Consider the following 27632-nt stretch of genomic DNA (forward strand, 5'->3'; position numbering starts at 1 on the left):
ATTTGGTTATATGTCATGCAATATACTATTTTAAGTGGGGCCCATGGTGATTTTTATATATATAAGTTGCCTTCATTCTCAAGGCCGACCTGTCTAACTGGTTGGGTAACTGAGAATTTTGTTTATACTCATGGTAATTTTTATATATATAAGTTGCCTTCATTCTCATGGCCGACCTGTCTAGCTGGTTGGGTAATTAAGAACTTTGTCTATTCTTGTAATTGGGTTGCTTCTGACCTTCAACATTGAGGGTGAAATGTCAATTTTCAGATACCTAGGCGGGACCAGTAAGGAAGTGTCATGCCCTATCCACCTACCATAGTAGCAAATGTCATTTAAGATCACCTAAAACATGTATGCCTTCGGAAGGCATACCTTAGAACATGCTTCGTTTGCACAACATAGAATGACACTTGATAGGGCCCGTGCAGAAGAGAAGATCCTCATAAGAAAGAAATAAACCCCCCAAAGATGAAGATGTGCACCCTTCATAGTTCATACTTTCCTCTCCAAGCTTATTACTCATACAACAAGATTACTGGCTTAAGCATCATAGGCATTTTCCGCCGACACGCCCAACAAGCCTTCGAGCTAACCCCTATTTTGTTTCACAGGCACTCATTAGCTTAGACTCGGGGCGTAGATTTCAGTATCATCATATCATATACTATGGCTCACGTTAACATGTTATAAAGGCTTTACTTAAATTTTTAGATGTAGCAAAGCCTCTTGAAAGTTAAAAGCAACACTTCACGTAATGACTCATTGAGCCCCACTTTGAAGGCCATTGATTAATTGAATGAATTAGTATCTTACCATTTTCAAGAAACGCAGATTTAAATACCTCTGAATAATCATGTATATTATTTTTATTGTTTTTTTTTTTTTATTTTTATTTTTTATTTTTTATTTTTTGAAATTTCAGTGTTATTTGATGGATCAGGAAATTTTGGCCATCTACATGTCAATCGGCATTGCAGCCAGGGAATCAATGAGTCATTAACCAGATTCTCTTTCTCAAACTATCTTGAATCCACTTGTTGTCTTTTATTTGAAATCAATAATTAATCTGAAGATACCAGATTCTTAACATTTTGAATGTCCAAATGAGATATAATTACAATTATCCCAGCCAAATAATCCATGTAATCAGAATTTTGACAAGAAAAAAACTATAAATTTATATAGAAATTGGAAGGTCAAATAGTTTCCTTATTCTCATTTACAAAATGCACGTATCAACTTCCTCCAAAGAAAACATTTAAGTTATACTCACAAAATCAAAAGATAAGAAGGAAGACGAGAATCCGATAACTCATTCAATTGACAAATTCTCATTGGCTTGATATGGGAACACTATCTTCGCCAGGCACCGAGTCTGATGCAGGCGACTTCTTTGTAAGAGACTTGGGTATGTCAACATACTCTTGTGGGCACCGCTGCTGAGGGTGTGATAACAGCACACACATGTGACGGAAGAGCACACGTGCTAGCCCCTGCCCGCTCTCATGTATGTAGCCCTCATATTCACTGACATGCTCAAGGGCATCCACAAGTGCATCATAGACCTCCTGGGGGCAGTTGTCAGGTCCAGGCTTGTCATGGAGGTAAATAACATCCAAAGTAAAGAGTTTCTGGTTTATAGGCCATTGATGTTGTGGCTTTGTGGATGATCTGCAGTAGATAAGAACCTACACACAACAGAATATCACACTGCATGTCCGATTTTAAAGATAGAACAAGCACTAAAGATGTTTCATCCAAGCGACAAGATCACCATCATCAGTAGGTAACAAATTTGCTCCCGTCAGTAGGTTAATCCAAGTCAATTAAGAGAAAATGTCCATGTTGAGGGACACATTCATTAAGAGAACATAAAAAGTGATTCCAACACAACTTACCACCCTAAATATTCGATTCTGAGCACGGGATTTCTTTGCTTCATGAGCTGCCACCCGAAACAGACCGGTAAGATCTGCAGCACCACAAGATGAAGTAGCTGCGAGTCCCCGAAGCGCAGCAATTGCAGAATCAACTTCACTGCTAAACTCTTTCCTAAGCTGCATGATAGCAGAAAGGAAAACAAAACATTTTAGAATTAAACACTAAATCCTTATATTTAAAAAGAAAGTGTAAAAGCAAACTTGTGTTACATCAATATTAATAACAAAGAGCGCATCTCCACAACCCATCTTAACATATCTAATGTATCAAGTGCACAATATGGTATAACTAATGCACAACATGGTGGAGTCTCCTAGAGGAAGGACAAGGGAGATTTGGGTGAAATTTTTTATTTACCTGCCCTAAGAGAGACATTGGTTCACCTCAAAACGAAAGTGTCTTCATGTATTGAGTGGGTTGATTCGGGCCTGAGCCCAGATGGTTTTGGAAGAAGGCCAAGGCCTAGACAAGGTTGTGTTAGTTGAGCTGATAGCCAACCCAAGAGTCAATATTCCATCTAAGCCCCCTATTGTTGTGAGTAGCCCTGGCCCCACTTCCCATGGCCCATTCTAATCCAGTCTCCAAAGGGGTGTGATGGGCTCTGGTAGTCGGGCTAAACTCTCTCTCAAGCCCAGAGACAAACTGTTGCTCAAGTGGTGAGTAAAAGCAGGTTTTGGGTCATCTTCTTCAGGCTCGGACATGGTGAAGGGCCAGGTGCCCGTTCTTTTCAACCCAAAGGACCTACGATAGGCCAGCTGGCAGCTGCGTAGTGCCGTCATCTCTGCCATTGATGTTTAGGCTACGCCGGGATGATGTTTTGGAGAGCTTATCTGTGGCGCTTCTAAGGATTTGGATTCTTGCTCATGGTTGCCGCTGCTTGTGGAGGGAAGCACAGTGAGGTGTTTAGAATTTGCCCGCGGTGGTTCAGAATCTTCGGTTGGCCCAGAACAAAATGTTTTGGTGGATTAAAGTTTCAGAGCGGTATATCGCTAGTGGTTCTTTGTCTTAGGTATTTTCCCAGAAACTCAATTTCAGCCACTAATATAATTCCTGCTCCTCAGATACCACCGACGAGGAGGCAGCATTGATTGCTTTTGGGTATGGGTTCCATGGTGCTGACGATAATGGTGACGTTCCCTGTTCTGCGATTGTGGAGACTTTCACGGAGGTAGAAGGCATTTTAAATTCAAGAATATGTGGTTAAAATCTGAGGGTTTTGTGGATAGGGTGAAATAGTGGTGGACTTCATTTCGTTTTCAAGGCTGTCCAAGTTTCGTTTTGGCTCGCAAGGTTAACGCTTTGAAAGCAGACTTAAAAGTTTGGAATGAGGAGGTGTTTAGCATCGTAGATAGGCAGAAGAGGCCTCATTTGGAAGAACTACAAGATCTAAGAGTTGTTGAAGAAGAGAGGGCCTCAAGCATTGAGGAGAGAGTGAGGAAGGCTAAAGCTGTTAGTGATGTAGAGAGATCAACTCTCATGGAGGAGGTGAGGTGGTGGAGGCAAAAATCTAGGGCCTTGTGATTAAGGGAGGGGTAACAAATGCACAAAATTTTTCCACCGAATGGCCAATTCCAATAGATGAAATAACTCCATTGATTCTTTGATAGATGATAGTATAGTTTCTACCAATCAATCTGAAATCAATGAACACATTGTACAGTTTTATAATAACCTATATACCTACTAGATTAGTTGGCGACCTAAGTCAGCGGGAGATGGAGGCCAATTGGTTGGAGAAAGTGTTGGAGGAAGGAGAGGTTTTGGAGGTGGTGAAAGTTACGAATAGTGATAAGGCCCCGACCCAAACAGCTATTCTATGGCTTTTTCCAAGCTTGCTGGAAGTTTCAAAAAAAGGATATTGTGAAGGTCTTCCATGACTTCTATGCTAGAGGCGAATTTAAAAGAAGTCTAAATGTTACTTTCATTGCTCTCATTCCGAAGACTTCAAGAGTTGCTGATCTTAAGGATTTTCAACCGATTAGTTTAGTGAGTGACATTACAAAATTATTGCCAAAGTTCTAGCTAATAGGTTGAAGATGGTATTAGAGAAGAGTATTTCCAAGTCTCAGAACACATTCATCAAGGGAAGGTAAATTCTAGATTCCGTGCTCATTGCTAACAATTGCCTTGATAGCAGAATCAGATTAGGTGTCAGGTGTGCTATGCAAACTGGATATAGAAAAGACTTGTGATCATATTAATTTAGGCTTTTTATTGTACATACTGGGGAGGTGTGGTTTTGGGAAGAAATGGTGTACCTGAATAGCTCATTCTATTTCTTCGGTACACTTTTCTATATTGGTGAATGGTAATCCCATCGGTCTTTTCAGTAGTTCTCGTGAGATAAGTAACCTTTTGTCTCCATTGCTGTTTGTCATTGTTATGAAGGCTTTAAGGAAGGTGACCTCAGCTGCAAGGAGGGTCGGGTTATTTGGCTTTTCTAGGCCTAGGGTGTTGGTCGGATTGATATCTTTCATCTTTTGTTTGCGAGTAACACCTTGATCTTTTGTGATGTTGACCCAGATCACCTCTGTCACCTGTGGTACTTGTTTTTATGTTTTGAAGTTGTCTCGGATTTGAAGACTAATTTGGCTAAGTCAAAATTGGTCCCTGATAGTAATGTCAATAATGTAGAAAATCTGGCTCATACTTTAGGTTGCAAGATCTCCTCCCCATTAACTATGAAGTACCTAGGTCTTTTGTTGGGCTTCTTTTAAGGCCAAATTTATTTTGGGATGTCATTATTGAGAAGGTTGAATGTCGTTTGGCCGATTGGAAGCGATTGTACTTGTCTAAAAGGGGTTGGATAACCTTGATTAAGAGCACTTTGTTTATTCTGCCTACTTAATTCATGTGTCTTTTCCCCTTCCCGACTAGAGTTGCTAGGCGCAATGAGAAGTTACAACAAAATTTCTTGTGAGGAGGTATGAGTGAAGAGTTCATATTTCACCTAGAAAGTTGACCCAAGGTATGTTCTCCAATTCCTGAGAAGGGTTTGGAGGTAAAAAAAATTTGCGTATGTTCAACCAGGTTCTTCTAAGGAAGTGGTTATGGCGCTTTGCTTATGCGAAAGAGGCTTTGTGGTGAGTGGCGGACTTTAAATATGGTAGTCAGTAAGGTGGGTGGTATTCTAATTAAGTTAATGGTTTGCATGCGGTTGGTCTTTGGAAATTCATTAGAAGGGGTTGGAAGGATTTTTCGAGAATACAAGATTTGAGGTGGGTAGCAGTTCAAAAAATAGTTTTTGGCACAATGCATGGTGTGGGGAACAACCCCTTAAGGTAGCATTTCTGGAGTTGTTTAGCATTGCCTACTAGGGTGCCTCTATGATGGATCATCTTCAGTTATCTAATGGCTCTCTTTAGTGGAATGTTAATTTTGTAAGAGCGGCACATGACTAAGAGATAGAATTCTTCACTTTGTTCTTCAATCAATTGTATTCCATCAGATTGAGATAGGGTGGTGAGTACAATCTTTATTGGGTCCCCTCCAAGAGAGAGTTGTTTGATGTTAGATTGTTTTATATTGCCTTACTTCCCCATGTGAGCAATCATTTCCTTTGGAGGAGTATGCGACTATGCAGTGTAAGGCTCCCTTGAGAGTGGCTTTCTTTGCTTAGTCCGCCGCTTTAGCTAAGATCCTCACTTTCAATAACTTAAGAAAGGGGGATCATGTGCAAGAAGAATGGAGAAACCGTTGACCACCTTTTACTTCATCGTGAGATAGCTAGTGCCTTAAGGAACTCTATCTTCGGTTTTGTTTTTGGGTTAGCATGGGTCATACTTCGTCAAGTGATAGAAGCTTTGAAGATGATGAGAAGATGGCAGTGGAATTAGAGGTCTCCTTCTTCAATACTCTATGCCAGTGGATAGTTGCCTATGAGTTTTTTCATATTTCTAGTATTCATGAATTTCTTTTTATCATTTTTTTATTAGGTGCTTCTCTTATAGACTTCATGTGTACTTGGGTGCGCCATTTGTGTTTTTAATGAAGTTCATTATTAAAAAAAAAAAAAAAAAAAAAAAAAGTAATGATGCGTTGCTAGGCAATTTCTAATGCATGTGTTATGCAATGGAAAAAAGCTAAACATCTTAGTAGCCAAAGGAAAATAAAGTAAAAGCAATTCCTGTAGTAGTGGGGAAGGAAATGGAAGCAGCCTAAACGCGAAAACGGGGCTGTGGAAGCAATACAAGCATCGTGCTACTAGGCAAAGCAGTAGACAGCTGCACCCTAGATGTAATATAAAAAGCATATTTGGGCTTGGTTTGTGTGAGTAGGAAACAAAAAATATTCATTCTAGTTCTATCATCAGCTATGAGTTCAAATATATGAGAAAGTCTAGAGAATGTTTGCTACCCTGCAATTTTTTGTCCCCTTCAAGCCAAAGGGAGGATGAAATTTAACAATGTCAAAGATCTGAACTCTATAAATCCATGAACCCATTTTACAGCCTAAAACTATGTGGGTGTAACATATACCAATGTATTACCCCACATGAATTTGGAAACAATTTCGTAGTTAATCTGCTAGGTTAGAAATGATGTGAAACTTAAATGATAGGTAAAAGAAATCTTGAAGTCATCTACCTTATGTGTGCATCAAGTCCTTAAAAAGAGAATAATAAGTGTGAGGTGGACAATGACTCACAAGAGTGATCAACTACTTTCACATTTTGTTCCATTTTAATCATATTACAATCACCACTTTAGGTAACCCATGTGATCTGTTTATGGGAGGCTAATAAACACTCTCACAGCCTATATAACCATAGTGCCTGGTACTTAAACCTCAGCTTGAAGGGGTGGCCATCCTTAACAAATTGTGGTCTAGCGCTTAGGGTAATTAGGTCCTGTAAGAATAGTGAAAAAAAAGGGGGGGGGGGGGGGGGGGGGGGGGGTGGGGGGAAGGAGAGACTCCATCATCACTGACTGAAACCTGTACCCATTGGAAAACTTTGGGTGCACAATTGCCTAAGCTCTAAAATCCAAAAACTGTAAAGCAATTTTATCAATAGTTCTTTTTTCCCCAAATTTTCCTTCTTTCTTCCATGAGGAGAGATCCTCTTCCTTGTTCCTTTTTTTTTTTACATAAAATAGTAAACTACATGTTACACAACTTTTAAACCAAGCAAAACCCCCCCAAAAAAAAAGAATTGCAAAGAACACATGAACTTATAGAAAAAAATCAAGATCCCACGTAAGTAATCGAGCCATGCTCTCTAATTATAAGCTAATTCAAGATATATCCAACAAAAAAAGAATTTTCAAATTTCGAAGGGAGAGAGAAGTGTGAGTACCCACCCAAGAAGCAGATTTAGAGAGAGTGGCAAAGGCGAAGCGGTGTTCGGGATTAATGGAGAGCTTGGCGTTAACGAAGAGAAGGATGGCTTGCTTGATGGAGTCCAATCTGGTGAAAGGTCGACCATTTGGCCCCATGCTTTTCATTTCCACCAGCGATTCTGCGTCCACGTCTATGCACAACAGTATGTCTTCGTTGCTTATACGCGTCGGTTTTAGCGTGTATCTGCTTGCCCCTGACCCCTCTCCCTCTATAACTACCATTCCTTCCATCTCTCGCTCTCTCTCTCTCTCTCTCACTGTGCCCACCTTGTCTCGAATGAGCTTTGAAGTTATCACTTCCGAGAGAGATGACACAAACGGTGCGTTTCATGTTGGTAAGTGGCTAATAACTGCGATTTTGCACACCTTGGATCCTCTCCGGTTCAAATGGAGAGCCGATTCCTTTAGCGTAAGGGTAGAATTGTTAAAAAAAAAAATTCAGTTCATTTGGACAGGAAAAGATCCAGTCCCACCGAAAAATACGATTTTAAACTTATTGCGAATTGAGTAAGATAATGCATTTTGAAGGACATGTTTGATAATTTTTTTTTGATTTTTTTTATAAAAAATAATAATAATACTACAAATAACTCAACACATAAAACATTTAACAGTTAAAAGACAGAATTTAAAATTTAAAAAACATTAGCAAACAAGCCCTAAAAAATGTACAAAATTATTATTTTATCTAACTTTAATTGTGTTTTTTGAATTTATATTATGTGTTAAAATGTATTTTTTTAAAGAAAAAATGTATTTTTTTAAAAAAAAAATTGCACATTTTTACATCCCAAACTCGAGATATGTTGATTTTGTCTTCCAGAGGTAGTTCAATTAGTTGAGACCACATCTAATAAAATAAAGGTCATTAGTTCGAATCCTCTTCTCTCTACTTATGCGAAGATGTCAAAAAAAAAAAAAAAAAAATACTGATCTTTTTTTATTGAGAATGGGAAAAATCCTCTTAAGTGATAGCTCCCTTTCCTCAAAAAATAAGGAAGAAAAGAATGCCGATTTTTTTATTCCTTATTTCTTATTATAATTTTAAAGAAGGCACCCGAAACACGGAAACGGCGTCGTGCGGGTTGATTGTCAGACAATTTATTCGATCTTCTTGCTTCTTCTTTATTCACTTATTTTTTTTTTCCTAACTATTGTTGCCGTAGTTGTGATTTTTTGGCGGAAATGGCGTGCTTACATGACCATAGTTGTGAAGATCATGATTGTTCATCTGATTGGTCTCTTTACAAGCACGTAGACCTCTCTAAGGTCTGCCTCTCTCTTCTCTTTCATTTTTCTCAGCCTTATGTATAAGTGTTCCTCTTCGTGCGAGTATCAACATTCTGACATTTTGACCGCTTTTTGGTCGTGTTTCTGAAATACCCAGATTGGTTGTTGCAAGGAACAGTGACCCCATGAACCCCCTAAGATGAAAGTCTATTTTTTATTAGCTTAAAGTTGTGAAATAAATAAATAATCCCATAATTTTTAGTCCCCCGTAGATTTTTCTGTTTAAACGTTTTCCCGATAGATATAATGGTAATAAGATTTTGTGTTTGCTGGACTGGTTCTTCTTGATTCCTAAAGAAAAGTAAATTGAATAGGATGCTTGGTTGTTTGATTCATAACTGTATACTGCATCACTGTAAAATGCTCCAACCTTTTTTACACTATTGTTCTTGAACTTTGTAGGACAAAGTTGATTCCCTTTCCCGAGTAATGTCGTTCAATAGGTTATCTTCTTCTAGGTTTTTCTTTTTTTGGTGGTTCTTTTGCTAGTTGGGATATGGAAACTTTGATCATTAGAAAGCAGTATGAGGAAGGGTGAATTTTAATGGGGACGGCAGAGTACGTTTCCTGCCTGTTATTCCTTATCTTTTTTTTTTTTTTTTTCTGCGAAATGTTATTCCTTATCTTTCTGTATGTTGATTGCAAAATCATTCTATTGTAAGCAGAAACTGATATTAGTAGGGATACTCCTTGGACTTAGGTGGATTTTGGGTTGAAGTTTGTGGTGGAGAATCTGGAGATAGATTGAAGTGATTTTGGTGTGTGAATTTGCAAGCTGGGATTTTGGAGTCTGTTTAGGAGGCAGTTGATGTCCTAACCTGAGTTAACATGTTAATTCTGGATTACATCTTGTCATCTTTTTCTAACATAAGGTGGTCGGGATTTGTTTTGACTGGCTTTGAGAGAAGATTGGAAGGCTAAAGGAAGCTCTATCTTTGAAATGATGGAGATGATGACATAGCGTACCTTGCAATGGGAGGGTTGGGTCATATGGTCTTGCAAGTCGTGACAGAAGTGTTAGAAAGCAAGTGGCTGTGGGGGATTGCTATGATTTTCCTTGGAATTCTGGGGTTCTATGCAGTTTTTTCTGTATGTATTTATGAAACGTGAGCTGGACATATGGAACAAGTTAGTGGAAAGAAATGCAAAGAAAACTGAGGTCTTTGTTTGTAGAATTTGCTTTATGGTAGATTGATGGCATTATATTTTCTTTAAGAACAACATTTGGAGTGTTGAGGAACCTTTGCAAATCTTTTTCTAAGGTAAGAAGGATTAGGGTGATTGTGTCATACTAGTATGCTTGAGTAGATCGTGAAGATTTGGATAATCTTATGCTGCACTTTTCTATAGCCTGGGAGTTTTTTTTGTCCTCCAAACTCTTGTTTACTTTAGGAAATCCAAGTGTTGGATTTTTTTTGGGGTGGTCCGTGAACTAGTCTGAGTTGTTAAATCTGCATAATGGAACCCTTTGTCCCATTTTTTCCTAGTTTTTTCTCACAGTGAAATATACGTTGTTGAAAGTATTGCCTCTATGTAAAACGTGGATCAATAAGTGGTGGCATATATTATATTTATTTGTTTATTTACAAATTTTCAAGGAAATGTGCCTCTGTTCCAGATTCCCCGGTTATCAAAAAAATAAAAGGAAATGTGCCTCTGTTGAAATTATGTTTCATAGCTTCTGGGTTTTGCATACCTCACATGTAAATGAGAGGTGGGTGTCTATCCATTGCTTATGGTATATTTACTTTCAACCATCAAAATATATCGATGACAGTTCAGTTTTTTTAATTAATCCTGCCGATTATCTTATGCATCTTGAGTGAAGTTAATCGGCGCCTTGGTGTGATTTTCATTTATGCTAAAAAAAGATCAAGCAATAAAACTCTGTGTGGGCATGGGTGTGTGGGTGTGTGGGTGTGTGTGTTAGGTGGGGGGAATCATATTTGTAATTTCTATAACTTTGTAATATTGTAAATGATATAGATCACTGGAGCTCTTATTTGCTGATTAACAGGATTCCACTTTCATTGGAGTGATTGTTTGATTATACTTTCAACCAAATATGCATAAACCTTGCTTCTTCTGAAAATGAAAAGCATTGGTTATTAATCTTTTTTTTGGGGGGTTTGTTACTTAGGTAACCGCTTTGAATGAGGCTGTTCAAGGAAGTGTTAAGTCAGTTTTTAAAGCTTGGGAGCAGCGCCTTAGTTCTTCTGGGGTAATTATCCTAATGTCTACATCCTCTTTTATCGTCTTTTATCAATGGTAGTTTTTTGGTTTTTAAAGATGTGTATGTAAGTCAAAAACACACACATAGACATATATACAATAGAGGCAAGTCCCTTGGAACAATGCCAAGGCTAACATGGCATCCCCAAATTTATTTTTTTTTTTTCATTCTTTAACAAAAAAGTTATGGATTTAAATTGAAATTAGAAAGAGAAAAAAGGAAGAATGCTGGAGATTTTGGGGTCAATGTGCTGGTCATGTCAACCCTATCTCTCTCTTTACTCAAAATTGTAATTTTCTTTTGCTGGAGATTTTGGGGTCAATGTGCTGGTCATGTCAACCCTATCTCTCTCTTACTCAAAATTGTAATTTTCTTTTTCACAACACAGAGCAGTGGGGCCCATACCTTTCTGTCTAATTACCCTAGTCCATGTGGCTCCTGTTCCCTTTTCCCCCTTCTCCATGTTGATTATTAAATACCAATTGCGAGATTCACAAACTCTTTTCTTTTCCTCCTGTTCCTTTGTGTGTGCATACTCACGTGAGTGCCAAAATGACCCAATATATAGCCTCCACCTGAAAGTTTAAATTTTCCTCGTTCAGTTTTTTTTTTCACACATCTATCTTTCTTTCTTCACATTTTATCTGAACTATATGGAAAGTTATCTATCCAAAATATCTTACAATTATATATGCAGGACAAGGTTTATATCTGCATCACAAGGTCTTACCACTTATTTCACTTGGTTTTGTTAATCCAGCATGTCTGGGATTAGACATAGATGTTGTTTTCAGGCTTGGCTTACCATATACGATTATATCTATTGTATAAATATAATTCCTTGTTGCCAGGTGTATGAAACTCATTTAATCCTCCTTTCTGTGATAGGAGCACTTGGAAAGTAATGAGGGTGATCCAGAGTTACTTGTTTTCATTCCGTACGTTTGCTATCTTTACAACACTAGAAATTGTTCTAAAGAAAAAATTGTACAGAAGGGCTCACAAATATTTTTCATTTCTTTTGTTGGGTTTATTGTGATAGATTTACATCAGATGTCAAGATCAAGAGCATATCAATTGTCGGTGGTGCTGATGGTACAAGTCCTTCCAAGATGAGAGCGTAGGCTTAACCTTTAAAACTTTTCCTTATTTCTCATGGTTTTTTTTTTTTTTGCAGTAGTTAATATTTTGCAAGTTAGAATAAGGATGCAAGAAGGTGTTCTATCAGTTAGATCATATTTACATATATCTGAAAGGACATTCTTTTGTTTTGGTTATAACACAAAACTCTAATCATCCTGCATCATTGTGACATGTATGCAGTCAATAACTTGGTAGAGTTTTTTAATTGGTGTTTTAGCCATAGCATTTTGTAGTTTTAATTGAATTTGTAAAATGCCATATCAAGGGCGGCTCAATATAATTTGAGACCTAAGGTGAAAGTCTCAACGAGGCCTTTATAATTTAACTATAAAAGTATAATCATTTTTTATATTTAAAAACATTGAAAATTTTCATATTAGAACATTGAAACTTAATACTTGACCTTAAGTGATCGAAACTTGGAACATTGGCTCAGAGAATATATAATTTTTACAAAAAGAGATCAAGTGTAGAATGGACAAAGAAAGAGATGAATGATCGATAGAAAAAAGAATGGGAGTTGTGAAAGAAAAGAGGAGGAAAGAGAATTAAAATATAATAGAGTTATGGATAAAGTAGAATGTTAGAGAAAAAAAATTCAGTTTCTATGAGCAGTTAGGTGGACTTTTTGAAAAAAGCCTCAATGCAACTTTCATTCCTCTCATTCCAAAGAAACCCAGGGATGTTGAAGTTAAAATATTTTTGACCCATCGGTCTAGTGAGTTACGCCTCCAAGATTATTGCCAAAGTCCTAGCCAATAGATTGAAAAGGGTTGTAGAGAATATTTCGAAGCCCCATAATGCGTTTGTCAAAGGTAGGCAAATCCTTGAGTCCATTCTTATAGCAAATGAATGCCTAGAAGATCAGATCTGGTGAGCTTGGTGTGCTTTGCAAATTGGATATTGTGAAGGCCTACGATCATGTTTACTGGGAGTTCTTATTATACATTATGAGGAGGTATGATTTTGGGGAGAAATGATGCAATTAGATAGCGCATTGTATTTTTCCAGAGCGCTTTTCTATTTTGGTGAATAACATTCCTAGTTTCTTCAGTAGCTCCCGTGATTTGAGACATGCTTATCCATCTCCTTTGTTACTTGTCATTGTATAGAGGCTCTAAGTAAAATGCTATCAGTTATTGTAGATGAGGGCTTCTTTTAGGCTTTTTTGTGGGGTATAGGAACATTGGTGCGCTTCATATTTCCCATCTTTTGTTTGTGGATGACACCTTGCTATTTTGCGAGGCAAACCCAAAACATCTACGCTTTCTGCGTGCCTTATTCTTATGCTTTCAAGTTGTTTCTGGTTTGAAATTAACCTAAGTAAGTCAGAATTTGTTCGTGTGGGTAATGTCAATAATGTTGACAGATTGGCCAGTATTTTGGGATGCATGGTGTCTTCTTTGCCTATGAAGTATCTTGGTCTTCTGTTGGGAGCTCTTTTTAAGGCCAAATCTATTTGGGATGGTGTTATTGAGAGGATTAAGTGCATTCTAGCCGAGTGGAAGAATCTCCACTTCGACTGAATCTTCCTCCCTCTCTCTCTCTCTCTCTCTTCTTTGCCCCCTTTCCCAATTGTAATATATGAAAATGTTCAAAAAGTTAAGATTATCATGTATTACAGGTACTCCTGAAAATGGAACGAATCAAAATATAAAATCACTCAATCTGATAATTGACATTTATTCTGTACATTACCTGAGATATAAATATGGAGGAAAAAGTTGAATTGTAACTGGAATGCTAGTCACTGCAAACAAGAAAAAGAAACAGGATAAAAGGTCACAATAACTAGAAGAAAATCAAGAAATGGGGCATATATTTATTATATTTTCTTGCTTAAAGTAAATGTTAGTAACTAAGAAATGAAACTGAGTAATGCTTGTTTGACCATCCGAGACTTTTTTCGCTTTTGCCAATTTAGAAGTCATACTTGACTCTGACACTCGGTGAATTTTATGGGAAAATAAGATTGAAGCACTCTTTTGAATAATATGAATTCTGTTAATCTAGTCCCAGTGATTTTCATGTACTTAGAGAGGAAAAAGACACTCAAAATAGTTTGTCACTGAATTAGGTTCATCAATCGAGATGGCATTGACTTCTCGGATGCTCAAAGTATGCAAGCCATTCAGGTAGTTCCTCCTCTTATATTTTCAAGGCATTAATTGTAATTTGAACTCTTAACTTATATGCAACATTTATTCATATTGTTTAAAGGAGTGGGATTTGGCTGAAAATTTGCAAGGAGTGTTAGAATACCAGACAAGGTAATTATTTCTTCCTTTCCTTCTAGTTGATATACATCATACCATGTTTCCTTTTCTTTAGAACATTTCTCTTCATTTTTTTAGTGATAACAAGGTTGGTGTGGTAAGTATAATTAATAGTTAGACTTCCATATGTTAGTAATATAGCATGTCAAGTTGACATATTAGAACTTATGTAAAAACAATTACTGTAATGTATGGGTTTTATTCTTCTGATCAGTTATCTTCTACTTTCTGACGATGTGCTATTTCATATAATTAGATATTCTAAATTTCAAGGTGTGGCAAGTATCACATTGCATTTTCCTGAGAATTTTGGTGGTGACACAACTCAGATACACTATATTGGTTTAAAAGGTGAAGCTACCCAGGTAATCTCATTGCCACAGAAAGGTTTGATGGTTGTTGTTGGTCATACTTACTGAGGGGGAAAAATGGGAATTGTTGCTGGTACTATGATATATTGTCTTGCTTATTGTTACAGTTGAAGAGGGATGTTGTTGCAACAATTGTTTATGAGCTTACGCCGAATCCTTCCGACCACAAGTAACTCTCTCTCCCTCTCTCACTCTCCACACACACTCACACATTGATTAGAAAGTTTTATTTGTCCTTGTGGAATGGTTTCAGTCATTGGGTTTCTTTAGAAAATATTTTTTTGTATGTTCTCTATGCATGACTATGAGAAGATTTGACTAAAGGTTTAATTTTGTAAACCTAAGCTAACCCTCATTCTATTTCTAGCCTTGGGATTATGTCTTAAATGTAACACATATAATGCCCTGGATTAGATTGGATTAGAGAGGGGTAAATTGGATTAGAAAGGTATTGCATGAGTTTGTTCTAAGTCCCACATTGCTTGTGTACTATGTGGAAATGGGTTATATAAGTGATTGCTTTGAGTCTCAACTGTGTTTGGGATTTAGTGCAGATGTGGTTAGTACTTCCTTAGGTCATTACAGATAGTAACATAGTCAATAATGCCATAAGCTTATCTGCCAATGTAATGTGACGTTGAGGCACTGTAGCATAATGTGAACCCTACAAGGATGTTAAGAATTTAAGTAAGGAAAGATTGCGATACCCTTGGATTGGATTGGATTAGAGTTAAGTGGACTGGATCGTGAAGGCATTGTATGGGCATATATTAAATCTCACATTGGTTATATACTCTATGGAACTGGGTTATATAAGTGAATACAAGGAGCCTTACTTGTGACTAGTCCTTAAAGAATATAGCACAAATGTGTTAGCATTTCCTAGATATTGTAAAGGTACTCCTTTTAAGGTAGACTTTTGCGTCTGATCCACTTTTCTCTCCTTCATATTATTTGGCAAAAAAGGAGGAAAAAAAATTGTGCTACATTGGTAGTCCTACATTGGGCCGCTGCTGATCCTTTGGTGATTAGGCTATGTAAAGACATCATAAATTGCTGGTTTTGTATTTGGAAAAATCCCAATTCTTGCTTCCAGTGAATACTGGAGGCGATGAAGGCCCCTTAAGCTTCAGCATCAAACTTAGTTTAGGGGGCAATTGAACACCCTATGGAGATGAAAGTTCCCACACATTTACAGTTAAATTCAAAATCCACAATCTGCCTTTTCAAGCCATTTGAAATCAGAATTGTTGCATACATAAATCAACTCATGATTTTTAAGTTTTTTTTTTTTTTTTTCCCCTCTTTTAATGTTAGTCTTTTGTTTGATACTGTATACTTTGTAGTGGTTCCATCAAAATGCACGGTTTTTGCTAAAAGAAAAAGAATGTTTTGCTCACATGTTATTCCCACCCTTCCTTAAATCAAATTGTTATTATGTTGGGAAAGATTCCATTCCTTCAAATTGTTGAGCATAGTGTTGTGTGTTCACCAGCCAAGAACATTACAAATGATTTAAAGCCAAATTGATGAAAAAATAATTGTGTTGATGTGAACTTGTTTGTTGATTTCTCTTGTTTACTGAAAAGGTTGTGTTCATTTGCAGAGCACGGGCTGAAGGTGGTGGGGGTCTTTCGCATTTGGAATGAAGAGTTGCCTGCTACTTCTTACATGATGCTTCTGGAGTGGATTCTTCTTCTGTACATCTGTTCTTGAATTGTTGTTGCAACTCTTTATTTTATTTTATTTTATTTTTGTTGTGGTACCTCTTTCTACATTGCAATATAACATCAAATTTCATAGAATGCTAATTTCAACCTGTCCAAATTTACCTAGTTCCTATGCTGTTGTAAGATATTGATTCTTTTTGTTTTTTCTTGTCTGAATATCCGACTGTTCAAGCAAATTACTCGTGCTTAACTAATTAACTTAAATGCCTAAGAGTATATTTGTGATTGTGTTTGAGAAATAGAGCTTTTAAATCAAAAAGCGCCTTTTGGCAAGCTTTATTTTTAAGCTTTTACCAAAAATGTGATTTGGCCATTTTTTGGCTTTTTAGATCTTTAAAAGCGCTTTCAATTATTTTTATCAAATTAATACTTTTTTCTTTAAACTAACTTCTTGAGTGTTAAACGTATTTTTAAGCATCTCAAACGTACAGCCAAACATAGCTTAAAGATAATAAAAAGCAATTCCTATACCTTCCTGGCTATGTAATAACATTCGGCTCATTTGGAAGCCTATCCTATTATACTCGTTTTTCTTTTTTCTTTTTTCCATTTTTTTGTTTTTAATTTGGAAAATAGAAAACTAAAACTTCAGAAATTATGTTTGGAAAGTTTGGAAAACCAAAAACAGAATTCGGAAAATACGATTGGGAACAATGGATTATGGGAAGGTTGATTCTATTCTAAAATATCATATTTATTTTAGAATTCATGTAATGTGTTAAAATGAATTAAGCATGCACATCAAAATAACATTATTTTATTTGTACTACAATCAAATATTGTTTCCCGTGATTCTCTAATGAATTTCTTCTTTCTCTCACACGGTGGAATATACTACTAGAAACTATTAAAGTAATATTCATAGAACCTACAGTCAAAGAGCACCAATGAAAAATATTGAAAGAAAGAGTTGTTTTATATTATTTATAGGGAAAAGTCCACATAACCCCTTCAAACTACCACTCAATTGACAATGTACCCCATAAACTTTCAATTGTGACAATCTCCCCCCTCAAACTACCAAAAATTGTCAATGTTCTCCCCAATGACAAAACTACCCTTAATAAAATAAAAACAAAAAATAATAAAACTTCTAGAAAAAACCTAAAACTAATTAAAAAAAAAAAATCCAAAGGGTAGAAAATTAAAAATTAAAAAAAAAAAAAAATCCTTTTTATAAGAAAAAAATTAAAAATTTTCGATTTTTTTTTTGTTATAAAAATTTCATTTTTTATTTTGTTTTATAAATTTTTTAAAATAAAAATTTCCGTTTTTTAAAAAATATATTCGTTTTTTTTAAAAAAAAAAAATATTCTTATAAAAAAATTAAAAAATTTCGTTTAAATTTTTTTTAAAAAAAAAAAAAAATTGTTCTTTTGAAATTAAAATTTTTTGTTTTTTTTTTTAGTTTTTTTAATTTATAAGGGTATTTTTGTCTTATTAAGAAATATATAAGGGCATTTTGATCTTTTTGTTAGTCTTGGGGGGGGACATTAACAATGTTTTGGTAGTTTAGGGTGGACATTGTCACAATTAAAAGTTTGGAGGAACATTGTCAATTTAATGGTAGTTTGAGGAGATTATATAGACTTTACCCTTATTTATATCATTTGTCTTTTCAACCCATCTCATAGGAGGCTATTTATAGCATCAATCATTTTGATGAAAAGAGAGCAATTTTGGTGTAACGTCCTAAAAGTTGCTCACTTAAAAGAATGATATGTAGCATACCTCTTTTAAAGTTACGTCGAAAAATATAAAAGAAGAGTGTGTGTAGTATTTCAGCCCCTCGGTGCAACACGGCACTAAAAAGTTAAATGGCTAATGGTGCAATAATAAAGTAATAAATGATAAATGAGATTTGAAAGAAAACAAAATAAAATATCTTAGAAATCTTGATTTCATGGCTTTATTGCGGATTGATAATTTTCTCCCACAAGAGAAAAAGACATTAGGATCGCCCTTGGATGATTGAAAGAAAAGAATGAAGATAATTTGGTAAAGTCATCATCAGCCGAATTTGAACTCATTGAATTCAAAATATTGGTCGCCATTCAAAAATCGTCTAGACAGAAAAGAGATATGAAGATCTCATACCATGTTGAGAAAAAAAAATATCAGTAGATTTTATATATAGTTCTATTTTATGTACACAAATGTATATATAGATTAGAAAAAAATAAAAAAATAATAATAAAACACATATGAATTATTTAAAGAGAAATGATAGTGTCACAACATGTGCCCAACTTCACTCCTATGTGGCTTTGTTTGGGAAGGATAGTCTTCCCAATTTTTCTCGACTATTTTCTCTTTTTTTAGGTTAATTTGACACTACTAACACTCAACTCAAAATTTTTAATCAAACTAATAAAACACATTAAATCAAAATTTTAAAAATCAAAAAAATTAAAAACAATATATATATACTTTGGAGTGGTGGCCGAACCACCCCTAAGAGTTTCGGGGTGGCCGTTCCACCCACCCACCCACCCCCAAAACTGGTTTTCACCCTTCAAACTAGGGGTGGCTTGGCCACCCCCAAACACCTTGGGGGTGGCCGGCCCCTAAGGGTGGTTCAAAACCACCCAATTTTTTTTTTTCCAATATATATTAGATTTTATATTTTTCAAACAATTCAAACATAATTTCAACTCTTTTTTCTTCTCGATATTTGCAATTTTGAGTTGAATTGAGTAAAATAAAAAAAATTGCATACCCAAACTAGTGTTTTCCCCAAAACCCCCAAAAAAATTTGAAACCTATTACTCTCCCTCTTCCGTTGCTCTCCCTCCCTCGCTCACCCTCTCTCTCACTCCGGCGAGGCTCCGGCCACCGGCAAAGAAGAAGGCTTTTCATCCGAATCATTTGAGGTTTTCTTTTTATCTAATTCTACTTTGCAAAATCTAGGGTTGTTCAAAGGATTTGGATATTTCTTTAGTCTTTTGATTTGGGTATTTCTTTTCATCCAAATCATTTGAGGTTTCAAAAAATTTTGGGGAAAACATGAGTATTGGGTTTCTGTTTTTCTCTTCTTTTTTTCTTTTTTTTTTCTTTTTTTTTTTTTTAAAAAAAAGGCCACGTAGGAGAGAAGTTGGGCAGACGTTGGGCAAATGTTGTAGAACTATCATATCTGTTATTTAAATATTGGAAAATGCTAAAGACCCAACTTTTTTTCCAACTTGGGCACCATTTTTCCCTTCTTTTTTTATTTTTTGTTTTTAAAAAAAGTTAAAAAAAAAATGGTCATTATCATGAAGAAAAATACAGTTTTTTTTTTTTTTTTTTTTTTTTTTTAAAAAAATACCAAATAAAGAAGGACCAAATTGACTGCAATTGCTTTGGAAACCTTCTTTATTTTGATTTTTTTTAATTAAAAAAAGAAGGAAAAAGTTTTGCCCAAGCTAGACAAAAAAGTTGAGATTGTATCATACCTCTTAAATATTTTAAGATTCTATGGAAACAAATTTTAATTTCAGTAATGCTATTTAGCACATTGTTGTACGATTTGATAATGTGAAAATAAAATTTTAGCTATTGGATGTGCACTTTTATTGGCATGTTGTCCTAATTATATGTCAATCATATATCAGTTTACCAAATAACATTATTATTTCCTAATATATCAAGAATTTGATTGTATTTTTAAAAATTATGGAAACTAGCTCATTTTTCTCTAAAAATAACCTGTAAATGAATTTACACAAAAACATTTTTTTAAAAAAAATCTACAAAAGGAATAATAAACAAATCACATTTGATGAACATATCATAAATAGTTTCTGTTATTTTTCTTTTTTTTTTCTTTTTTTTCTTTTTGCTCTCTTACCAATTTAGAAATTTAACTAGTTTCCTATTTTGTCATAAGGTAAAAAGTATTTATTAATGTAAAAAATAAAAAAAAATAAAAAATTGTCTGGCACGATCACAATGTAAACCTCAAACTTTTTTTTTTTTTTTTTTTTGAAGAAATGTAAACTAATTAATGTTTACTAATTAATGTAATTTAAGATTATTATTCACTAAAAATACCTTGCTACTCACATATTCTCATGGGGGATAGGACTAAAAAAGATTTTATTTACAATTATATCCCGCCTTCTAAAATTTCTCTTCTATATAACATGTGATTTGGTTTCCTAAATAAAAAAGAAATAATAGGTGTTAATAATTTTTTTATATTTAGCTTATATTCTTTTACAAATTTAATAAATTAATTATTAAATTTGTGGGGTCTACCATTGACTTAACATAAGTCCACAAATCTAATGATTGATTTGTAAGATAAAATAGCCAAAATTTTAAAATTTTAAAATTTTTTTTTTAAAAAAAAAAATTGACTCCTAACATTTCTCCTTAATAATGTCATCTCCACCAAATTGAAATGAAAGTTTATGGTTCTCAAGGAGTAGCTTAATTTGCTGTGGACCACGCTTAATAAAGCGGATATCACTAATTTGAATCATCCATCCCTTTTCTGTTGCGTAGACATGTAAAAAAAAAAAAAAAAAAAAATCATGGCTTTAAATTTCTGACGTGGAAATTCATGTCATCCCAGTACCTAGTGATGTGGCATTTTCATTTTCATTGAAATTTTTTTAAAATTTTTCTTCGTCAAAAAGTGTGCGGCTCCCCTTTTCAAAAGAACTAGGGTTTAGCTCATACGCGAGAATCAGAGAAATATTTTGACGAAGGTAGGCCTCTCTGTCTTAGTCCTGCGACTGTCTACTGCTTAATTTTTTTTTTTTTTTTGCTCTTTCTCTCGAATATGCATATTCAAACAAATATTTATTTATTTATTTTTTAATGTAAAAAATGATAGTTTTGGTTCCTTGTTTTGTTATTAGCTTCGAATCGATGATTGTATATGACCTTTTAATGCACGTTTGAAGTAATTTAATTGCTTCTGGAAGCAAAATTTTCGCAATCTTTGTTGCGTAAAGAGAACAAAGCTGTTACAAGTACTTATTATGATAACCAAAGAGTGCCGTACTCTCCTTTTGTTTTAATGGTAATTTTTTTGCAAGAAAAGACAACCCCTGAATCTCGTTGAAGTGACATGCTATATGAATCCTGTGCTTTATTGTTAATTAACCATCAAGATGAATAATGGCATTATAGCAATGAAAGGTTTTCTACTAAAAAAACTTTTTTGGAAGTAATTTCTGCTAACCCGAATGGAGCTTAATATTATAGGAATATGTTTTGTCTGAAATATTTTATGTTGCAGACGGAGCTCTTAAAAAAAAAAAAAGTGTAGTTGTTCAATATGGCAGCAAATTACTATGCATTGGGTTGAGTTTTATGCTCATTCTTTTATTTGTAATGTGTAGGAAGGGTGTGAAGTCTAGTATTGGACGCCAAGATGCAGGCTTGTAGTGGAGCTGCAGTGAGGGGTTCGGTTCAACAGCCTGTTTGGACCAAGGGATCAAATTTTATACCAAAAGGGTCCAGTGTTGTTGGATTTCCGCAACATGTAAAAGTAAATTCGCTGAAACCCTGTAGGTGTTCTCGTATTGAAGGAAGTTTGGTTACTGGGAGGCCACCTTCTTCTGTCCCTGTGCCTGAAATTGGAGGTAGCATACTTTACAATGAATTTCTGAAAAAAAATTGTACTTTCTTTTTGTGTATATTGTGTATGAGTGTTTTGAGTTGTTGGAGGTGGCTCACATGAACGCTAAAGGCGTCCTTAACAAGAGGTATCAACATTTGGACTCCACGAGCATATGCATCTAACACAAGCATAATGGTATCCAAGCAAGAAGTGGTTACTGTTTCTGGTTCTTATTAGTGCTAAAATCATAGAGGGTGGGCATTTGTTGGCCTTGGTGTATTATTGGTTTCTTCAATATGCATCCCTGATGATATGGTTGTGTAAATTATATATATGTTCCCAATGTTTTGTTATGTCTAGTCTAGCTTTAGTCGTAGATCCAGCTAGGACAAGCGATGAGCGTTTGTTAGGAGGATGATATGTCGTGTTTGAACACAGAAACTTATTTAGTGTTCGATATTTGTAAAATCTCTGGACTCACTATAACTGTCAATGTCAGGAGAAGCATAAATTAGTCAAAAGTAGATTGATGTCTTCATACTGTCTTTATAACTATAGTGTAATGTTAAGTTTTATCTTGATGACATCAGGATGCCGCTATTACTGGCCATCTTAAGTTAGAAACTGAGCTCTGTTCTACTTTTTGCATCTCTATCTGATCTGACTAGATAAGGATAGGTGTTTTTATTCTTACAGTTTTTCTTCAATTAGGTTCTGTCATCCTTCTGAAAATTTTATATATACTAATTTTGTACTTGTTGAGCATCTGTTTTTAGCATAGGTAAGAATGACTGTTATTTTCTTGCAAGGATATGATTCCATTGGCATACTCATCTCTTGAGGTTCCTACTTATTATCTAATGATAGGTATCAATAATAATTTCTGATAAAATTTATGCTTTATTCACATATAGTGCATTCTGTTAATCAGAAGCATATGAAAAAATTAATCCTTACTGTTGAGAATTAATAGCACACCATTGATTAGCAGGATTTAGTCAAGGCTGACTGTTATGCGTGGAATTGCATGTTATGAAATATAGGTAATGGAAGCAGCTTTGTAGACCATGGCTTGAGTGAAGCTGATCCTGAAGTCCGTTCAATTATTGACAAGGAGAAGGAGAGGCAGTTCAAAAGCCTTGAGCTTATTGCCTCAGAGAATTTTACGTCTCGAGCAGTGATGGAAGCAGTTGGCTCATGCCTGACAAACAAGTATTCTGAAGGACTACCCGGTAAAAGGTATATTTTGTTCATTTAATGCAGGTAGTTATATTTTGTGTGTGTTTGTTTGAGTGTTTTTTTTTTTGGCTAATAGTTTTACTATATAATCCAGGTACTATGGTGGCAATGAGTACATAGATGAGCTTGAGACACTGTGTCAACAAAGGGCTTTGGAAGTATTTCAAGTGGATGGAAAGAAGTGGGGTGTTAATGTTCAGCCGTTGTCTGGTTCTCCTGCTAACTTTGAGGTTTATACAGCGATATTAAAGCCTCATGACCGGTTAATGGTAAATTGCTATCCTCACTTCACTTTAGCTTTTGTTGTTAGAATTTGCTTTCTTGGGATACATGGATTTACAGATCTCTACTTGTAACTTAGGGTTTGGACTTACCCCATGGGGGGCATTTGTCTCATGGCTTCATGACTCCTAAAAGACGGGTATCGGGCACATCAATTTATTTTGAGTCTATGCCTTATCGACTTGACGAATCTACAGGTGCTGCAATTCTGTTATCAAATTTGCTAAGGACAGAATGGCTGATTCATTGACCCGGGGGTTAATTCTAACTTTGTTTAAATATGAAACAGGTCTTGTTGATTATGACATGCTTGAAAAAACTGCTATTCTTTTTCGACCAAAACTCATTATTGCCGGTGCTAGTGCTTATCCTCGAGATTTTGACTATCCTCGCATGAGGAAGGTAAGGGTTTTAGGTTGTTATGCTTGTTTTCCAATAATATCTGTCTTGGGTTGAAGGTTCATATTGTGTCTAGATAACTTTCCCTTTCTAGCAACTTGGTAACTGACCGATTAAGTTTGATATGGAAGATTGCCGATTCTGTTGGTGCTTTTCTCATGATGGATATGGCTCACATTAGTGGACTTGTTGCTGCTTCTGTTGTTGCTAATCCTTTTGAATATTGTGATATTGTGACCACAACAACACACAAGGTATGTGTCACATTCTTCCAATTTTACTGCACGCTCCAATTCAGTTCTTTGGTTTTGGTTTCCTTACTTTTGGTGCAATTAAGTGACAACTGGGTTTTGATCTGAGAGTATACTGATAAAATAACATCAATCCTCTGAAAATCTTGTACCATCTTTCTTCTAATGTGCACAAACATGACCTGATAAATTTAGTCATTTTTCTTTAGTCTTTAAGAGGTCCAAGAGGTGGCATGATCTTCTTCAAGAAGGATCCTGTTCTCGGAGTTGATTTAGAATCTGCCATCAACAATGCAGTTTTCCCAGGTTTACAGGTCAGCTGGACTTTTCTCTTTTGTCTGTTATGAGAAGCTATCATTATTATTGATGTTGATGTTGTTATATTCTTATTACTAATACTATTACTATTGTTACCATTTTTGTTGTTACTTTTGTGCCGTTCCATGTTTAGAGTCTTTTAAATTTTTAAGTTATTTGTGTAACATATTAAAAGGAAAATTACCTATGCAGGGAGGTCCTCATAACCACACAATTGGAGGACTTGCAGTTTGCTTGAAGCATGCACAGTCTCCAGAGTTTAAGGCTTACCAGAACAAGGTACTTCATTTCCCTTTACAATCAGAACTTGGTACCGGGCATGCCATAATAATCATATTTAGCTTAATTATTGTCTTGTAGGTGGTTTCAAATTGCAGAGCTCTTGCTAGCCGATTGACCGAATTAGGATATAAGTTGGTTTCTGGTGGTAGTGATAATCACTTGGTTCTTGTTGATCTAAGGCCACTGGTAAGTTTCTGGCTTCTATGTTTTATTTATTTATTATTATTATCATTGGATAATTGACTCATTCACCCAGCAGAATATGAATCCCATCACTCCCATACATATGTGGAAAGTGGCAGGCCCAAAGACCACTTGCGTCATCTCTTTTTAGTTTGTAGACTTGGATGGTGGTATTTTGCTGCTGATGTAAATGCCGCTACTCAGGATTTGTCTCTTGGCTTATGAACATTTTTTTGGAATTATTACTTCAGTACTTGATTAGTCAAATAACAAGTTAATGCTATAACGTGATGTTTATGAGTTAGGCAAGGAATGGTATGCCTTTCGTGTTTTCCAACAATAACCAATCTTGATCATCTATGACCCCATTAATATTTGGGAAAGGTGTTCTTTCAAATTTTGAGTTTAAGACTGAGTTTTCAATTTGGTCAATTTAACACTAGTTTACAAAGATTTTAAATCTAAGGCCTCTAGTCAATTTTCTCTCAAATAAATAACAAGAATGACATGAAAAGACTATTATACCGTTCCCATTAAAAATTGAAAAGAAACAACAATGCTAGGGTGGCCGTGAGCTACCCCTTTGATTAAAAATTAATTTTTTTAATGACAATGTTATAATACATAATGCATGTCATTTTTGTTATTTATTTTAGGAAATGGTTAGAAGTCCTAGATTTAAAATCTTTGTAAACTCAGATTTAAAAAGCAAAATTTGCAAAAGCACAACGGGTTCTTGAATATTTTCCCTTAATATTTTTGTATGTTTGTTCGGTTTGGTATGACCCCAAAGAAAAAGTGTTGCTGACATATTAACCTTGAGTTTGTCCTCAATTGCTTTTGACTAGGTTATTATTTCAACTATTGAGCAAGATATCTGAGGGAGCAAATCCTTTTTGTGCTATTTACATTATTAATAGTATTTAACATCCCTGTTCTTAATAGGGTATCGATGGGGCTCGGGCGGAGAAGATTCTTGACTTGGCATCTATTACCCTTAATAAAAATTCAGTGCCTGGTGAGACTTGCTTTGGCTGCCCTATCCTATTCCATTTGTTTCTTGTTTGCTTCTTCTTCTCTTGTTGAACTGACACTTGCTAATGTTGAATTACAAAGGTGATAAAAGCGCACTCGTGCCAGGAGGCATTCGCATCGGATCACCTGCTATGACAACTAGAGGATTTTCAGAGAAAGAATTTGTAGCAATTGCAGACTTCATTCATGAGGGTGTGCAGATAACCCTGGAAGCTAAGCGATTAGTCTCAGGGTCAAAGCTCCAAGATTTCATGAAGTTTGTAGCATCCCCTGATTTCTCTTTGATGGATAAAGTGTCGGATCTGCGCCGGAGAGTCGAAGCTGTTACAACCCAGTTCCCTATCCCTGGGGTATAAGATAATGAGAATCCAAAATAATAGCTAAATTAACTTATGTTACAACTGTCTTAATAGATGTGTCGGCTTGATGAGAATTTTTGAAATTGGGGATTGAAGCTACTACTTTATATATCCCTACTCTTTTTTGTTGCTGTGAGGGGTTAAAAGCCCATTTTTAACATTTTTTTTTTCCTAGTTTAGAACCTTTCTTTTTGTCACGGTAAATTTCTGCCGATAATTATACATGTGACAGTTTCTCCCCATCTTTTCACACTTTTCTTATGATCATAAAGTAGTAGATAATAAAATTAACAGATTTAAAATTTAAAATAGTCAAAGCCACCTAGAACTTTGGCGTAGTTTCTCATAAGAACATGCTGTGACTGGCTCACAAAGTTCAACCATTCGAAACTCCGGGCGTAATATGCAAGAAAGCAATTCTTCTTTGTAATATGATATCTTGCAATTTGAATGAGGAGCTTTGAGAAGAATGCAATACCATTTGAGGCTCAAAATTTGAAGATTTTTTTTTTAATCAATGTGCATATTGTTAATACCAACTTCGATCAGCCACGGATAATCATAGTTGAGTAGATTCTGAACCAAGGTGCAATTGCCTTTCCAAATTGCTATAGAAAAAAAAAATAGTAACAAAAATGTGTTTTCTTTTTTGGTACTTACAAAGAAAGTGAATTTGTTCTCCACATTATTAGCAAGGTGTAGAATTATTAGACTTTTCACGATAGGGTCATGACCACATCTTTGACTCACTGTCCAAGCTGGTGATCCCTACTAATAATCCCTTATTCGCAGCAAGTTCGTGATCCTTGATTCACAACAAGATAGTGATCCCTGATTCACAACAAGTTCTATGTACTAAGAGATAACTTCTAGTCCACAGAACAAATGTTATATAAAACCCATCAATTTCAGAGAATTCATACTTCAGGCCCCTCTTTTCATGATATCCTTCTTTGGAGCAAAAGCTTTATATTTCTTCATAATTGAAACATCTAGATGGCCGTGCTTAAGTAATGTTACTTAAATTTAGAGTGACTTTTCGCGTCGTCCAAACAAGTGATGCTTGTGGGCAGTTTTAAAAACAATATCGATAAAGTATAATACAATTGATTGGAAAGGAACTCTGTTTGTATTGTTAGAGACAAAGGTGACTATTGTGACAGGAGTAGGATGAACAATGGGAGTAAGAGGAAATAAATTTGGACTGTTGGAGAAAAAAGTGGCCAATTCTAGTAGCGAGTAAGATGAACAATGGGAGCACACAGAGAGAGGGAGAGAGGAAGTAGAGAGCTCCATTGAGAGAGGTGCAAAGTTCGAAGTTGTTTTTCATTTTCTAATGCACTATACTCAACTGAATTTACTTTGTTTTCATAGACATGCACTCCAAAATTTTATTTTTCTCTT

General features: G+C 35.3%; 3 protein-coding genes across 3 annotated transcripts; 2 read left to right on the top strand and 1 right to left on the bottom strand.

Moving 5' to 3' along the window:
- Positions 1-1155: 1155 nt before the first annotated feature.
- Positions 1156-7678, bottom strand: LOC132184685 (BRISC/BRCA1-A complex protein). The gene is made up of 3 exons (XM_059598404.2): positions 7245-7678; positions 1902-2060; positions 1156-1691 (listed from the first exon to the last, which is right to left on the bottom strand). The coding sequence occupies exons 1-3, from the start codon at positions 7512-7514 to the stop codon at positions 1335-1337; spliced, it is 786 nt and encodes a 261-aa protein (XP_059454387.2). The 5' UTR covers positions 7515-7678; the 3' UTR covers positions 1156-1334.
- Positions 7679-8427: 749 nt separating this feature from the next.
- LOC132185596 (PITH domain protein (DUF1000)) lies at positions 8428-16451 on the top strand. Its single transcript, XM_088518201.1, has 9 exons — positions 8428-8552; positions 10714-10794; positions 11695-11744; positions 11849-11926; positions 14027-14084; positions 14170-14219; positions 14482-14590; positions 14704-14765; positions 16203-16451. Exons 1-9 carry the CDS (start codon positions 8469-8471, stop codon positions 16243-16245), a joined length of 615 nt encoding a protein of 204 aa, XP_088374327.1. The 5' UTR covers positions 8428-8468; the 3' UTR covers positions 16246-16451.
- Positions 16452-20912: 4461 nt separating this feature from the next.
- SHM3 (serine hydroxymethyltransferase 3) lies at positions 20913-26357 on the top strand. The gene is made up of 12 exons (XM_059597790.2): positions 20913-21020; positions 21660-21902; positions 22924-23119; positions 23214-23388; positions 23481-23598; positions 23691-23803; positions 23932-24054; positions 24261-24365; positions 24562-24648; positions 24730-24837; positions 25780-25852; positions 25951-26357. The coding sequence occupies exons 2-12, from the start codon at positions 21692-21694 to the stop codon at positions 26223-26225; spliced, it is 1584 nt and encodes a 527-aa protein (XP_059453773.2). The 5' UTR covers positions 20913-21020; positions 21660-21691; the 3' UTR covers positions 26226-26357.
- Positions 26358-27632: the final 1275 nt, after the last annotated feature.

The sequence above is a fragment of the Corylus avellana genome, chromosome 7 (genome assembly GCF_965113065.1).
Source record: "Corylus avellana chromosome 7, dhCorAvel1.hap1.2, whole genome shotgun sequence".
Lineage (NCBI taxonomy): Eukaryota > Viridiplantae > Streptophyta > Magnoliopsida > Fagales > Betulaceae > Corylus > Corylus avellana.